Source organism: Vanessa atalanta, chromosome 5 (genome assembly GCF_905147765.1).
Source record: "Vanessa atalanta chromosome 5, ilVanAtal1.2, whole genome shotgun sequence".
In the NCBI taxonomy this organism is placed as follows: Eukaryota; Metazoa; Arthropoda; class Insecta; order Lepidoptera; family Nymphalidae; genus Vanessa; species Vanessa atalanta.
The window spans coordinates 8,922,744-8,936,197 of NC_061875.1; the positions used below are offsets into that span (position 1 = coordinate 8,922,744).

Genomic DNA, 13,454 nt, shown 5'->3' on the forward strand with positions numbered 1-13,454 from the left:
AATCATCTGTCTTAACAGGTTCAACACTTTTATTAAAATTTTGATCATATAATGGTCGGTTGGTGGATTTAAGCTTAGCTATGGCTCTATTATAGCCTAGCAGTAGCAAAACTTACTGGTTTTTTTATCATTAAATTATAGTAGAATTATTTAAAATAGTTATGATTGTTTTAAGAATTTTATTGCAGAATATAAATTTGTATAGAACATCCAGCGAGCATTTATTGCAGCATTAATGGACTAACTTGGTAAAATGTAGAAATATTGCCAGTCAAACTACTTTTTATTTTTAAAAATAACTGTTTATCAGTTCAGATTTTTTACAAATATGCAATTACTTATTACTGTGTATAATTTTATTTGGAATAAATGGTTACTTATATATATATATTAATAATATATAATTAATATTTAAACAAAATAAAAATCAAAAATATCTATAAGTTAATTAAATATTATTTCATTTCATATTATCTTTATTTGTTTAAATAATATAATACTAATGCAATATAATAGTTATAATAACAAAAACCAATTAAATCATAATTAAAAATAAAAATGAATAAGATTTAACGTATGTAATGATAGAATGAGTCCTGAGAACATCTCAGTTGTATGTGCTGAATAATTAATGAAGCATTTTCTACTTTCTTGAGCATACTTGTTAGTAACCGTTGTCGATAGACTTTTCTTTCCTAAGATTAGGTTTAATGTTTTTTTATTTGTTATCTATAATACCATTATAAAAATATTCTTCGTTTACTAATTCAGGCCTTTATTATATTAATAATATCATTTTCATTGCAGATATCCTATCAGAATTGTTCCAAACAACTGTTGCTGCAGTGATACCAAAACAGCTGGTAAGTTTGTTATAATACAGAGTAGTTAATTATAGACATACAAAGCACATTACATGTTAGGCCATGCAAATTTGTAAGACAAAATTAAATCTAAAACATGAATGATAATAATTAAATAATCTAAATGTTCACCATTCAAGTTGCCTCATATAAGCATTTCTGAATCGTCAAGTTACAGTGTTGAATTTAATGTAAAGCTGTCATAGGTAGAGATAGTAGATTCTACGGTAAAGAACCGGCAAGATTCAATATTTACTCTTTTCCATAATTTAAATTACAGAGTATGTCAGTAAAGTACAATTAAAATTATATTATCACTTATATTATATAGTGTGTATATCCTGCCTAAAAATCAACATACTAAGTAAAATATAAATAAACTATTTATTAAATATTTGTTATAAATAACTATTTAGTTTAGTTTAATTATATTTGACATAAAAATACAGTGATATGATGAAAATAAAAAAACATTAATTTATATTTTTTAAGTAAACACTTATAGACTCATTCATTCACTCATAATTATTTTAAATGTTGGAATAGAGTAACTCCTGGTTGCTTGCTGGTTCTTCTCGGTAGAATCTACATTCCGAACCAGTGGTAGCTTCACTTAATGTAGTTTTGTAAAATGAATGTTCAAAAGTGCTTATAAAATAGCCTACTTGATATAAGTAATTTGGACAAAAATCAAAATATCAATTTAATAAATTAAATAACTATAATAATATTGTGCTATTTTTTATTTGTAGTATTCAATATTTTTCCTCATATATGTTAAATATAAATTAATTAGTACATCATTTAACACTGGCTCAATATAATTACATCTATATATTGTGTTTCTCGAAGCTGTGAAATTAACCACTAATTAATAATTTGTTACACTTATACACTAGAGACTCTTTATAAAAAATATACAATGACATCAGTAAAAGTCCTCACAATTTCATTAGAAAGCAATTTTGTATAATTACTTCTTATTATTATACTATGCCCATGAGATTATTTTATTTGCCTTTAAATATTAATATATTATACTTTACTTGACATTGGCCCTTCTAGTAAATACTACATTAGTACAAGTAATGGGCCAAAGTTAGATTTTACTGAATTTGAAAAGTTACTAAAACATTAACTGAACTGAATATTCAATAAGATTTTATTAACAATTTGTATTGACTTATGTATCGATCTTATATGTATTTTATAATAACGACGCCAGGCCATTTTTTATTTAAATACATTTATTTAAAAAAAAATTGTTATACAAAATTCTCATGGTTAATACTAAACTACTGTTTTTTAAATATATTATATGCCTTATAATCAAGGTACCATTTATATTATTCATGGAAAAATATTCAAACAATCGGTTTTTTTTACTGATCTACTTATGTAAAGTAGGTACGCGATGCTAAACATGCATTCACAAAAAATCTACTATTATATTCGCATGTGTTAACATTAATATACATTATAATAGTTTTTAATTCCTTTTAATTTTTTTTTTATTCAAATAGACTCTTTACAGCTTCTATTTTAAATTGTTATTTTAGAAGATTTGTTTCATAAAATATTATTATGAGATCTTAATGATTAGACTAGTGAAAATATTGGTAAAACTAAATTATAAATTATTTGTGCCAATATTGATAAAAATAAAATCTCCAAAGATAAGTAAGTCTGCCTTGACATATGTATAAACTATGTTACGTGGTTTAGTTAATCTTTGATTATTTAAATAATTTCGGCTAAATAAATTGATAACAGATTCCAGTATAAATGTAAAAGCTCTTAACGCAAACAGGAGATCAATAATTAATTAGATGTCAGCGAAGTTCACCCTTTATTTACACGAAATTCGACCATTAGCTATAAAAAAAATATTGAACAGTATCAGTCGAAATTTTTTTTTCACCCAATACAGTTTCTTTAAAAATGTTAAAATAAAACACGACATTTTTAAATGTAGTAATATTTATTATTATGTACTTAACAAAATATAACAACAATTATATTTTTATTGCAAAGATAAATAACATAACATTGTTTTTTTTTTGTAACACGGAAATATGACGAAATAAGCCTGATACGCTTAAAACTTAAAAAATACTCGTTCCCTTTCACTAAAATAAATAAAAAAGTTTATAAATATAATTTACTTAATGTAAAAAAATGTCTAAAAAAATGGAACGTTTTTATTTCCACGATGTTACTAGCTTTACAATTTAGTATGCAAAGTTTCCAGATATCAATGTTAAAACATGTTAAAAAAATTATATTTGGAAACTTAAATTGTGGGGAAATTCGTGTTTTTTAAACATCTATAAAAATGTATTGTATATACATATATGTAACATCTAAATAATATATTGTATATACATATATGTAAGTATGGACGCAACATGACCATAAATATTTTTAGTTGGCTGAAAACAGTAAGAATTTTTTTATGAACGTGATCGTTATTTTACTGAAAGGATAATGAGAAATAACCAGAAACGTAAGATTTAACAATCTTACGTTTCTGGTTATTTCTCAATACAATTTTTCATATTTATTTAGATTCAAAATTAATCTTAAAGAGATCAATTAATCAACAAAAATAAACCTTATAGGCATTTTCGTGTTTGGAGTTTTTCAAATGTTTTATCCTTTTTCTATCTTCTCTTTTTGCATAATATACTCTTGTCCTAGCTTAGACAACTAATTGAAGATGATTGTTGCAGTGGTCAAGGCAGAATTAGGTACTATGATGGTTAAAAAATTCAATCTTTACTATATAAGATTAATAGATTGGTCGCTCAAAAAATTATACTAGGTTTTTAGCAGCGTACTTGAAATGAAGGAGCACATATGCGTTACAATATTTTTTACTTTTTTAAGGTATTTTGTGAATTACACATTTAAAATATGAGTTACAATTAACAACCGTATTCGAATCGTTACTGAAAAATATTATTCAAAATTATGTAATTACAGTAATTGATTTTATAAAAATATTTATTGATCACTTTATAGTTTTTTTTTTAAGTTTTTTTTTCGTTTAGATTTTTGACAATATGTCTGTCCAACTGATGTTGCACACAAGTTGCTGCATATAAACAATTACATTAAACAATTTGGTTGCACAAGAAAAAAATTGTCAAACTCTACCAATAGTTTATTGGGTTCGTTAAGGGTTTCTGTAGTGTGGCAAGAACCATAGATAACATAATTTTCTGATTTCGTACGTGAGCAATAATCTATACTAATATTATAAATGCGGAACTAAGTGTCTGTCTGCCTGTCTGCCTGTCTGCTGCTCTTACACGGACGAACCACTGACCCGAATTTGATAAAATTTGGTATGAAGCACGCTTAAACTTTGGAGTTTAAAAAGTAGCCTATGTCCCTGGGGACACTAGCTGCTCGTGGTCAATTGATCTTCCTCATTTATGTACCTGACTTTTATTACCTTTAGGCAGCAAACACGAAATAGTATTGTTTGATTATACTTACAAAAAACGATGCCGTCTGAAATGTAGTAAATTAGTTTAGTAATTTAAGGTCAATGATTGTCTTTTAAATAGTTAACAAAAAACGACACGTATTATTTAAGTATTCACTACTAATGAAAACGAATGTACCTACTTAAACTTTGCATTAGTCCTTTTTAGCAACGAAATCTGTTTAAATCATCAAATATATTTAGTTCCAATAACTGACATGTCCATAGATTGGCGAGTATCTACTCGCCAATCTATGAATGCTGCAGAAATGAATCTTCATTTCTGCAGCATTCGCGATAAAGAAATAAATCTTTACTGGTGTCTAATGTTTTAATTAATTCCTCAGTATTAATACGCTAGGGTTGGTACTCATCATGCAACTGATATCAATGATATCTTTCCTTTACTCTTCTGCAAGAGCGCACAATTTCTACGCTAGACTAAATATTCATAAATCATATATTCAATTATTCCTTTCCCTATATATTTGATTGTGTCTACATAATTTTACACCATTGGTCACAATGGTGTAAAATTGTAGGTTCACACATGTTCATGTTCAATGTGTGAACCTACTATTAAAAAAAATAAACAAGCCTATACTTGTAACTTCAGTTACCTGATTGCACATGATCAGTAACTCTTGTAGTATATTATAATAATAATACATACGTTTTAACAACATTATTTCATAAAACGTTCAAAAATTTTCAATTGAGAAAACATTATTTCTAATTAACGATGCTTTTATAAAAAAATAACGACCTACATACATAGATATTAATACCCTTTTGGAATAAAACGATCGCGTCCAGTCCATTTCAAATGAAAATGTAGAATAAAGACGTTGACATTGCTAATTTACAATATAAATTACGTGATTTTAAATTGTAATCATTGAATTATTGACATATTTTTACATTTCATACAATTATAAAAAGTAAAACATTTTTTTTAATGTACATAAATTAAAATAAAACACGTTATTAATAAAAAAATGCAGGCCGAATAATTAATTAAAATATATTAGTATCATAAATCATAACATCAAGGATACGCTAAACTTAAAGGCCAGTCCAACCACACTATAAAAATAGGTAATTTTATCCAAAAATAATATATAGCATATTTTAATAAATGGGCAATAAATATATATATTGAGTATACACGCATTATCAATGTCTGCGTTTAATGAGGCATGTGTCTTGTCCTAGATCAGTCTGTTCAATGTGTTACCTTATCAATTACGTATTGATTATACACTATTTTGCACTACCCTTGAACTTAACAACTTGTATCAATGTAAACTGGGTATTATTTAGACCAAGTTACAATGGTTCATATGTATAACAATTATTATAATAGTTATATTATATATATTAATAAACCCATTACAGGGTCAAAATATTTTGAAATCAGTGTTATCAACTTTGTTCCAGAATAGAAATTAATGATAAAAACAAATCGATTTCGGATGAATAGTCATTATCGACATCGAGATTCGAGACTAGTCGATGTTAATCAATTTATTGTGCATGATAAACCACTATATTTTTTTTCATTGTTTTTTTAAACTAACGATAAATTCGATCAAACCAAACAACGTCATGCATCTTAAACAAACGAGAAATAAATAATCAGATGATCAATTTTTAATTTAACAAATAACCTTACAATTTACTCCATGTTATTTACGTTTTGTTTTCCGTGTTTTAATAAAAATAGACGTCAGTTTAACTAAAACCCTTATATTAAGGAATGCGACAACTACTAGTCGTTCACTCGGCGTTCGTTATTTTGGTCAAGCAAGTTACGCTGTGACGTCTATTAAGTGAAGCAAACGAGTGACTGGTGGCTGTGACTTGTTCGACGTAAACTAAGCGCGTCAGTTTAAGAGCTCGCTTCAGTCATTGCTGTTCGCACCGCCGCACTAGCGGCTACCACTCGCGTTTGCCCATCGGCGAGCATAAGACGATACGCGAAAGTTGACACGCGTATTTTATTTTGTATTCTGTCGTACACACGCTCGTTTTGAAAGGACTCAATATCCTTTCGTACTGATTTATGTAAGTATTACTATGTGCTTTAATATTTTAATACGATAATTATTTTCCTGTATATTTATTGGTTTTATACATACAGTCCGATTAAGAGCTGTCTGTTGCTAAATAACAAATGTATGCATACATTTGTTATGTAGCAACTATCTATTGCAATATATATTTTTTATGGCTTTGATATATATTTTTTATCGATTCTGTTTTGTTAGTGATATGTGGTGTATAATTATGTAAATATTTGTAAGGTTTAATAACTTTTAATATATTCATCATTATATAATTAAATTGTTAAATAATAAGTACCTAGAGAATATAATTATTGGATTTTATTAATAAATTTAAAGCAATAATAATCAACGTTATAAACTTATTATTATACGAAATGTGCAAAAAAAATCATAACATTTAAAATTATATACATTTCAAAAATAGAATTTAATCATCGCACTTGTGGTTTATTACTGATTTCCTTGAATTAATTATGTTAAATTCATTTGTTATTGCAAAAAAATGTTTAAATCCTTCAATTATATTACAGGTCAGTAAAGAGAATTACATATCTTGCTTATATATTCTTTAATCCTAATATAATAATAATACTTTAACTATAATTTAATTGTTAAAAGCAAAACATTGAAATCTTGTCTCAACATGGCGCATTAGGTCTCTAGCGATAGGTGGGAATTGTTTTTTTTATCTCTTGAAAATTTGACGAAAATTAGTATAGATAAAATCAATAAATAATTAATTACATATAAGTACAATTAAATGTAGCAAACATACATGCAAATCAATTTCGAATAATCAACGTATTGTTTCAAACATACATACATTTATTATCTTCTTTCTGTTGTATCACGTATGTTTGCTTCATTTAATTAAATATTTTTATTTATTGATTATGAATAATTATTTAAATTTCGAATTATGCAATTGGAACAAATTTTTATTTAACATTATATATATTTCAACAAAAGTATTATCCGTAGCTTCCTATTTTTTAAGAGCGTTTTATTAAACGAAGGTTTCCAAAGACCAACAAACAAACCGGTAATATGTAATGGATGTAGATACTAGATCATTCCTTTTAATTATTCCTTGTTATAATTAAATATTATATAACTGGTAACATATATTTAATGAAATGTTTTTCATACGTAATGAATGAATCTTATTCGCGTGTATATAAAACTATGCTCTCGATTTCAATGTTTTAATTATTATTTTTTCAAATGAAGAATAAAATGATAAATATGTAGGCCTTATATAAATGGTAATATCGATATCATAAATACCAAGAGCGTTATTGAAACAGATAAAACTAATGATTGTGATAAAAATTGTAGAAGTAAGTACTTTCAAGGAGTTATTTCAAAGGAGTTACTGCTATCCTCTAAAAACTAAAAATAACAACACTTAGTTATTTTAGTAATTTCTATTTTATAATACAAGACAGAAATCATACATTTATCTAATAATTTTTGTCACATGCTTAAAACTTGATCATTATTCCGTTCTTAACAATTGAATTATTCTTTAGATTTCGATTCTTGAATGATTAGATTAGACTTGGTGGCTTTAGCTAATAAAGAAAACGATTACTACTACTATTCTATGTATATCGTAGAAGCGTTTACCTTTGCGTTATATCAATAATATAATATATATAATCAAAACATAACTTATTAGTGTTTGTGTGACTAACAATTAGTATTTTTTTTATTTCTATTTATATTTACAACGTTGCAAAAATATCGTAACATTCTTTCATAGTTTTTTTTTCTTTGAAAGGCTCATGAATATTGTTTATTCATCAAATTACATAACAACAACGAAGGTTTCTTAATTGGTCATCATCGCTGTATATCGATAGTATAAACGGTTGGGCAACCCCAACGTAACCAATAGCTCCAAACAATATGACAATCTTTGTGCCACAATCGTTTTTTAAATACGAATATCGACACGATCGTAATGTTGCCAGTTAAAAATATTTCGCTATAATAAATTTATTCGTTATAAGTAAAACAAATCATTGTTGCTATTTTCATTGTATGCTAATTAATGTATTTATATTACCCAGTAAAAGTTTTTACGTATCTTTGCAAGTTTTAATTAAAATAAATTATTTAAAGTGTAAATAAAACACTTGGTTTTGTTGTGTTCGCCTTTAATTACTAAAATGTTATATTGTTCGTGATATATACGATGCAATTTAAAAATAAGATGTATATTTTAATACGAACAGAGCAATTATATAACAGTTTTAATATTCAATTTTCGACATATAGGTTATATTAATGTTATAATTGCGTATCGGAAATAATACACTGATGATTAAATTTGCATAATTCTAGCCCGAGTTTGCCGGAGTCGACGTCTATTCATGCCTTTATACTGTACGGCCTCATTTAGTATGAGAGGCTTTTCTTTAGCATGAAGCAGTATGAAGTTTTTAAAAAATCGCGTCGGCTACAATTTTCATTGTTTAAAATCCTGCATTCAATAAAACATTTCGAAGCGCATTTTTATACAAGTATTCGTGACAAAATATACATTCAAAATTAGGGGCTAAAAATCGACCTTTACGACTAAAGTTCAACTATAAATAATTTTCCATGAAATGCACGTAAAATGATTTACATAAAATAATAGTAAATACAACTTGTTAATAAATAAATAGGTAATTATTACTTGCGGTTTATTGTTTCATATATATGATTTTATAATAATCAATACGTACCTATTATTTTTATAAAAGCGAACTTTTTTTTAAATTATTTAAAAGAATATATATATGCAGGCCTTGGTGCCTATGTAAACTATATGTATATGACTAGATATTTTTTTAAACGATTTTGATTCATGGAATACGCACAACATGATGCTTCCGTAAATTATTTCCGCCATATTGATTAGTGACATTGGGGAATGTCTTTATGTAGATATATGGTAATAAATGTAAAAAATGTGTAGGCTTAAGGCCTTCTATATAATTATACTACATTAAAACCAGTTATCTTCAATTAAAGCTCCCAATTTCAGATCCTTACGTAAATAAGAAACACGTTACACACACTCGCATATATTTATATTCAAATATAAAAAGACAAAATATGTTATATAATCTTAATATAAAGCAGAACATTTATTGGTTTAATAGTTACTTATTATTTATATTCTGATAAAGGAACTTGGTAAAAGTTGTCGCAAAATATTGAATTGAAAAAGTTTACTTATTTTATAATCCGATAATATTAATTTCCATTGAAACATAACAAACAAAGTTAAAAAATATTACATTATATTTTGTGTAATTAAAAGTATATTTCTAGTTCAAGAACCATTAAATATTGAACTGCGTTAATTAAAAATATTGTAACAAATTGATTGCATCAAAAAACACAGATAATCTTGTCATAAGTTAAACGTAAATTTTCCCTTTCATAAAAATATAATATACCGGAATTAAATAAACATTTGCTGCTTTGCTGAAATTCATATTATTATTATTGTAGTCACTGACCTATTTTTTTTAACACGATCCGATTGATGGTATCATACCGAACTCAAACTACAAACTTACAAGATACAGAACTATTGATATCCAATAATTAATTTTTAATATATAATGATTAACTTTCCAAATATTATCTATTTTAAAATATTTTAGTTAGTAGATAATAAACGATGATTTTTACGGAACACTTTATACAAAGTATATTTTCCTTTTACGAAACATGATATCGCAACTTCAGCCCGTGAATAAACATTACAAATTTGCACAATCATTTTAATTTTTCTTTCTAAACTAAAAGTTGATGAAATAATTTTCAGGTGAAATATTAAATGTGATGCTCTGGTTGGTGTTCACCTGCAGCAACATTGTAATTGTATTTCAAGGAATAAATAAGCAACTAATCGTATTTTGACGCACGTAACATATGTAACGCAATGTTTGAGAACGTTCTATGGGATGGACCTCGTGTAGTGGGGTGCGACACTGTGGCAGTAGGTCAGTGGTTCCGCAGGGCACAAGCGCGGACAGCCCGGTGCTGTGTGCGTGTGCTCTGGCGCAACGTCCTTACGTAAAGCATGCGCGCCACACCGCGTTTCTGCGCCCGCGCAAGCCGTACTCGACTACTGCGGTGAAAGTTGTGGCTTCAGGGGCGATTCAACGCGAAATACTGTCACCTGTTCTTTACTACTACGGTTTTATAAAAATTGCGCGATTTCGGCGACCTCATTACATAATCGAAATAATATTTAATTTGATAATTATTAGCTCTAAACTCTAATTAAACACCTATCGACGATCAAAACACTTAACTTGTTCATTCCGATCGCCGATGATTTAAGCTGATGGCTAAGATACGAGATCAACTTAAAATAAGTAGGTGCTGATTTTATGTCAAGGTCGCGTAACATTCGATTGTATAAGAGTTTGGGTTATTCATATACGTATTCAATTCGAACGTCATTTTGTGTGTGTGTATCTTTTATGTTAACAATAAACGAATTTAACATTGTGTGTAAACGAACTCCTGCCTTGAATTTAAAATATATTTTACGATGGATGAATTAGAAAAAAAAAAGATATTAACTTTTTTTGTCAATAAATTTCAAATTAGAATTTTGACTAGAGGATGACTAGTTCAGTTATTTGAAAATTGTAAAAGACGAGTGTTGATTATAACATTTCGTTAGCTCGAGCGTCATTCCTAGAATGCAACAATGTGATACGCACGATTAATAGCTCTCGACTATTTCTATCAACAACGTCTTCTATTTCCTTGCGATTGTCGATGTTATGTTATACAATTCAAGGAACGTGACAATAGCACGAAAGTATTTAAAACGATATTAGAAACAAACGTGCTAAATTTGCTTACGCGTAAAATATATCATTCGTTGAATCATCAATATAAATCATAATCAACTTATTAACATACAGATAATATATTATCTCTCATGTTTCCTAAAATCGGATAAACTTGGCAAATAGTCACGCCCCCCTTTCTCTCGATATCGCAATGTTGTATGACGTAATTGACGGAAATTCTTTAAATCATTCATTTCATATGCGATATTCATAACTTATCTAAAACGTATAATTTTTAAGGACGGCGCTTAAATATCTTCTCCGTTGTAGTAGCGTTTCTGTACATTACGTTACGATTAACAACATTTTAGTGCTGTTCATCTATATATACAGTTGAATATATATATTTATGCAATGTCCACATTCCGCATCTGCAAATGTCTTTATTCTTGTACATTATGTTAGTAGTGAAAACCTGTCTTACGTGAGAATGTAAGAATGATAATAATTCAGAAAGTAGGCTGATATCGATGATACAAGTAATCTTGTGTTAACTTACGTACTCATCACCAACCATTATATTAATTCATTAATTCTAGACACGTAAACTTACGAATTCACACTATGTGATATATTTTTTAATATGTAATACTTTAAATGCTATAAAGATTTGCAGATTAATAGTTGTTTTATTGACATGTTAACAATCAAACTGATATTATTTAAAAAAAAACAACATTCATTACCTATAAAATTACCTTAATCATGATATATTAAATCTATGATAATGATAAATAAACATAGTTTAGCTCATCTCGTTATATTACATTGTCAACTTGATTCGACTGATTGACTGGTACAAGTATATGTATCTGGTTTTATTTTCATTTTTTAATGTGTTTTTTATATCTTAAAATATATTGTTAATTCATAATGAGTTATTAAGAGAACAGTTAATGTATTTATAGTATATGGCACATGATAAAATATAAAAGCTATCATTAATGAAAAACAAAGTAAATTCATTGAACAAGGTGCACGTGCCGAATTATCGGCACTCCATGGCGGCAACGAATAGCCATTTAGTCACGAACGCCTCGTCATGTGCCACACCACGCCTTTATGTTAACTGGCCTAATTAAAATACCATGTCGCTTGTATTCTGTTTCACTATATAACAGTAAAATTTTTGTTGTTCCAGATATAATTAGTCGATAGTAAAAACAATCCAAAGATGGAGAGTGTCTACAATTGGTACGAGGACCTCATGGACAACAGGGGCGGTAAGTTTTGTAACTTGACTAGAAATATTCAATGACGTGATCAGCTGTGATCGCGTGACTAAATTTTATACCGATAATGATTTATCGCATGGATAAAATAAAACGTATTTATATTTATATAAAGTAACATTTTACTTATTATCTAAAAAAAATGTTTTCTGGTTGAATATATCGTCAAATTAATAAAAGACTTATTATTTTATCGGATAATTATTCATACGAAAAAAAAAAGAAATATACCACCAAATGTGTTGAATATTTAGCAGTCTCTTTGCGTCTAAAGAATCCACTCTTGTAGCGGCATAATCAAAGAGATTTGAAGGCTCTGTATAACGTGAGCCGAGGGCTCTTTGTTAAAATCACAGTTTTCTTGATAGTGAAAGACAGACACGATTTTATACAGGAAAATAATAAAATCATTTAATCTATTATACTTAAGAGGATTCAAATATATTTCAATGTGCAACGAATTTTCTACGCGACTATTAAATATTATTTAAGCTATCGCTTATTTTGAACATTCCAATTAATTCTCATACTTTTTACAATCTAAACTAATCAATGACACCTCATTGTTATCTGTGGTAATAATATTATTATATTAACGATTCGTATACCAAGATCCATAATTTAACGCCTATAACAATACATGCAAGCAATCCTTAAAAACGTAAACGGTCGATCACCTTTGCTGATTTAGTGTACTTAAGAAATCTACCTTGATTTCTTTTTTTTTTTCATTTTCAGCTACCTTTAATATTTGAGGTTAAAACCCGAGTTTTAATATCATTATTTAAATTGTTTTTTTTTTTTTATGATACAATAAGTAAAGTACTGTTAACGCTACAGTATTAGAGGCGGTATAAAGCCGTGTCGTGTTTCCACAAAATCGTAATTAGCGAGAGTGAATGACCTCTTTTGTGCTCTTTTTC

At 27.5% G+C, this 13,454-nt stretch overlaps 1 protein-coding gene across 2 annotated transcripts in view; it reads left to right on the forward strand.

The window, feature by feature from the left end:
* The window catches only part of LOC125063938 (elongation of very long chain fatty acids protein AAEL008004), a 32,235-nt gene that overhangs the window by 1,559 nt on the left and 17,222 nt on the right, over positions 1–13,454 (forward strand). Inside the window, exons 2-3 of one of the 2 annotated variants that reach the window (XM_047670664.1) lie at positions 808–863; positions 12,441–12,522. In XM_047670664.1, coding sequence (XP_047526620.1) covers positions 12,474–12,522 — 49 coding nt within the window. In that variant the 5' untranslated portion in view covers positions 808–863; positions 12,441–12,473. Of the gene's footprint in view, positions 1–807; positions 864–6,251; positions 6,424–12,440; positions 12,523–13,454 lie in introns of those variants that run through there. The other variant, XM_047670665.1, reaches the window with a different exon arrangement.